Below are 4,255 nucleotides of genomic sequence, written 5' to 3' on the forward strand. Positions count from 1 at the left end.
TGCTGTTTCAGATGTGAAACCTTTTTCTCAAGCTTCTCCTTCTTGTCTTCAAGTTGGGACTTTTCTTCTGAGATTCTGCTATATTCAGCTTTAGCCTCATTAAGATCCTTAGCTTTCTTCTGAAGATCTTGGATTTCCTTCTCTAAAACAACGATTGCTTGTTGTGGAACCTCCATCTGGACCTGCAGGTCTTGGATCTGGTTCTGGAGAAGGTCGTGGTCTTTCTTTGCCTTCAAATTTTTCTCCTTCGCCTTTGTTACTCTGTCCTCAACATTGTTCAGATTTGAAAGCTGCTTCTGCAGGTCAGCAACTTTAACATGAAGATGAATGTTTTCAGCTTCCACCTTGTCAGTTTCAGCTTTCATATCATTGCATTCAGTCTCCAATGTTTGACGTTGCTGCAGAAGGCCAACCAGCCCTTTTCTTTCCTCCTTGAGGTTCTTAGTTTCCTCTCGAAGGTGCCCCACTTTGTCCAGCGCAGTGTTGTACTGAGCAGCCAGTCCAACCACTTCTTCTTGCTGCTGTTTCAGATGTAAAAGCTTTTTCTCAAGCTTCTCCTTCTTGTCTTCAAGTTGGGACTTTTCTTCTGAGATTCTGGTATATTCAGCTTTAGCCTCATTAAGATCCTTAGCTTTCTTTTTAAGATCTTTGATTTCCTTCTCTAAAGCAACGATTGCTTGTTGTGGAACGTCCATCTGGACCTGCAGGTCTTGGATCTGGTTCTGGAGAAGGTCGTGGTCTTTCTTTGCCTTCAAATTTTTCTCCTTCGCCTTTGTAACTCTGTCCTCAACATCGTTCAGATTTGAAAGCTTCTTCTGCAGGTCAGCAACTTTAACATGAAGATGAATGTTTTCAGCTTCCACCTTGTCAGTTTCAGCTTTTATATCATTGCATTCAGTCTCCAATGTTTGACGTTGCTGCAGAAGGCTGACCAGCCCTTTTCTTTCCTCCTTGAGGTTCTTAGTTTCCTCTCGAAGGTGCCCCACTTTGTCCAGTGCAGTGTTGTACTGAGCAGCCAGTCCAACCACTTCTTCTTGCTGCTGTTTCAGATGTAAAAGCTTTTTCTCAAGCTTCTCCTTCTTGTCTTCAAGTTGGAACTTTTCTTCTGAGATTCTGCTATATTCAGCTTTAACCTCATTAAGTTCCTTAGCTTTCTTCTGAAGATCTTGGATTTCCTTCTCTAAAACAATGATGGCTTGTTGTGGAACCTCCATCTGGACCTGCAGGTCTTGGATCTGGTTCTGGAGAAGGTCGTGGTCTTTCTTTGCCTTCAAATTTTTCTCCTTCGCCTTTGTTACTCTGTCCTGAACATCGTTTAGATTTGAAAGCTTCTTCTGCAGGTCAGCAACTTCAACATGAAGATGAATGTTTTCAGCTTCCACCTTTTTAGTTTCAGCTTTTATATCATTGCATTCAGTCTCCAATGTTTGACGGTGCTGCAGAAGGCCAACCAGCCCTTTTCTTTCCTCCTTGAGGTTCTTAGTTTCCTCTCGAAGGTGCCCCACTTTGTCCAGCACAGTGTTGTACTGAGCAGCCAGTCCAACCACTTCTTCTTGCTGCTGTTTCAGATGTGAAAGCTTTTTCTCAAGCTTCTCCTTTTTGTCTTCAAGTTGGGACTTTTCTTCTGAGATTCTGGTATATTCAGCTTTAACCTCACTAAGATCCTTAGCTTTCTTCTGAAGATCTTGGATTTCCTTCTCTAAAACAACAATTGCTTGTTGTGGAACCTCCATCTGGACCTGCAGGTCTTGGATCTGGTTCTGGAGAAGGTCGTGGTCTTTCTTTGCCTTCAAATTTTTCTCCTTCGCCTTTGTTACTCTGTCCTCAACATCGTTCAGATTTGAAAGCTTCTTCTGCAGGTCAGCAACTTTAACATGAAGATGAATGTTTTCAGCTTCCACCTTGTCAGTTTCAGCTTTTATATCATTGCATTCAGTCTCAAATGTTTGACGTTGCTGCAGAAGGCCGACCAGCCCTTTTCTTTCCTTCTTGAGGTTCTTAGTTTCCTCTCGAAGGTGCCCCACCTTGTCCAGCGCAGTGTTGTACTGAGCAGCCAGTTCAACCACTTCTTCTTGCTGCTGTTTCAGATGTAAAAGCTTTTTCTCAAGCTTCTCCTTCTTGTCTGTAAGGTGGGACTTTTCTTCTGAGAGTCTGTGATGTTCAGCTTTAACCTCATCCAGAGTATCCTTATTTTTCTTCTGGAAGTCTTGGATTTGACTATGGAGAAGGTTGTGTTCTTCCTTTACCTTCAAGTTTTCAGCTGCGAGTGCTTTGGTTTCCTCCTGAAGCAGTTCCAGTCGTCTCTTATCCTCCTCCTGACGAACAATCAGCCAACGTGTCTGCTGTGTCTGATCCAAAATCTCTTTCTCCAGTTGAGCTTTCAGCTCTGTGAGTTGTTGCCGTTCTTCTGTCATTGAGGGGTATTCCTTTTCCATCCTCTTTCGTTCGTCATTTTGTTTTTGTAACTCCTGGAGGTTTTGCCTTAGTTCTTCAGTTTGTTGTGACAAAGCCTGGAATTGATCAAATGCGTTTCTCAAATCCTGTTCCACGTGTAGTTTGCGTTCAATCTTCTTCTGAAATTTCTTCAGTTGAGATTGCAGAGATTTGTTCTCTTGTTCCAAACTGTTTTGCTCAGCCTTGAAGCCAGAAATTTCTTCTTTCATTTCTCGCAGTCGCTGAAGTTTGGACTGAAGTCCGGCTGTTACTGTTTTCAGTTCTTGATTACTTTCTGAGACCTGAGACGTTTTTACCCTCTCTTCTTCATACATTTGTTCCACGTGGATCTCCTGTTCCACGTCCCTTCTTAGATTCTCCACCTGCTTCACCAGTTTTTTGTTTTCCTTAAAAGCAGCTTTCTGGGATTTTTTTAGGTCTTTGTATGAAGCATCTAAATCTTTCCTCGTTTGCAATTCCTTGGAAAGAGCCTCAGCATGTTTGCTCAATGTGTCATTTTGCTGCAGAATTCTCTCTGTGATGTTGTTCATTTCTTTAATGGAAACATCCATCTGCTGAAATTCTTCCACGTGTGACATTTTGAATGAACTTTTTGTCTTGAAATTTAAAAAAGTTGATGTACACTTGGTATTTCTTTCAGAGAAATGTGAGGTTCTTGTAGATCCTTGCTTGTCGTGCCTCGTAGAGCCTTTGGTTGTCTTGGTGTATAAGTCAACAGACATCCGTTTGCTCTGATATACACCAGTTACAGAGGTGAGGTGAAGATATTAAATGATGTTAAATGATGTCATATCATGTCATATCATGTCTTATGATGTCATGCGATGTCACAAGTTATCTAGTGACAACCTTCCAGTCTTCACTGTGTGATGTCACTGTGATGTCACTGTGTGATGTCACTGTGTGATGACGTCAGTGGTTGTGTCGGAATTCCCCCCCTACACTATATAGTTTATTTTCTATTTTGTAGTGCTGTATACATCTACTAATTCCAAAATCCAGCGCACTAGAAAATTTCCCAGAAGTTTTTGCAAGTTTTGCCTCAATGCTACCTAGATTAGCAAAAAAAACATGTTTAAATTGTGAAAATGTGGATGGTTTATTCAAATATTGCATTTAAACACGTTTTTTTTGTTTGAAATAGTTTGACCGCAATGCATTGTGGTCTATTTCTGCTAATCTAGTGACCATCGATGTACGCTGTTTTTTCGCAACGACTTCTAGGAAAAATTGAGTGCACGTGATTTGGAATTAGTAGATTCGTAAAGCACTGGAACATGGCGAACGCTCTTTAGTGCGCTATATCAAATCAAATCAATCTTTATTTATATAGCACTTTTCATATAACTGGATAACACAAAGTGCTTTACAACAAAAGCAAAACAGTATAAATAATGTAAAAAAATACACGAAATTTAAAATTGAATTAAAGCCCCCTTCCCCAGACCAGCCCACAATTCACCCATCCCTTTCTCCCCACCCACTCCCTAGCTGACAGAAATAGACAATAGGAAAATAGGCTGAGCATGTAAATTGGTTGTTGGAAACTAATAGTTGGGACCTCCCTCTCAATGAAGAGCTGCAAAGCCAGCCAAAGGCAGCATCCCAGACAGGGTCCTGCCTCACCACAACTAGGCGGTGATGCAGGTCCCCATCCAGAGCCACAACGGCTGAACCGCAGCTGACCCAGAGAGAGAGGTCCCAAATGAGAAAGCACCGGGTATAAAATGTAAGAATGAATAAAATTTTAAAATGAGAATAAAAAGGAAAAATAATGAGTAAATAAATAGTAAAACAATAA

At 41.2% G+C, this 4,255-nt stretch overlaps 1 protein-coding gene across 1 annotated transcript in view; it reads right to left on the reverse strand.

The window, feature by feature from the left end:
• The window catches only part of LOC112145547 (girdin-like), a 4,318-nt gene extending 930 nt beyond the window's left edge, over positions 1 to 3,388 (reverse strand). The window contains exons 1-2 of the mRNA XM_036211759.1: positions 1,658 to 3,388; positions 4 to 1,357 (exon numbers count right to left, since the gene is read on the reverse strand). Coding sequence (XP_036067652.1) covers positions 4 to 1,357; positions 1,658 to 3,176 — 2,873 coding nt within the window. The 5' untranslated portion in view covers positions 3,177 to 3,388. The remainder of the gene's footprint in view (positions 1 to 3; positions 1,358 to 1,657) is intronic.
• Between the last annotated feature and the right edge of the window lie 867 nt (positions 3,389 to 4,255).

The sequence above is a fragment of the Oryzias melastigma genome, linkage group LG5 (genome assembly GCF_002922805.2).
Source record: "Oryzias melastigma strain HK-1 linkage group LG5, ASM292280v2, whole genome shotgun sequence".
NCBI classification, from domain to species: Eukaryota; Metazoa; Chordata; class Actinopteri; order Beloniformes; family Adrianichthyidae; genus Oryzias; species Oryzias melastigma.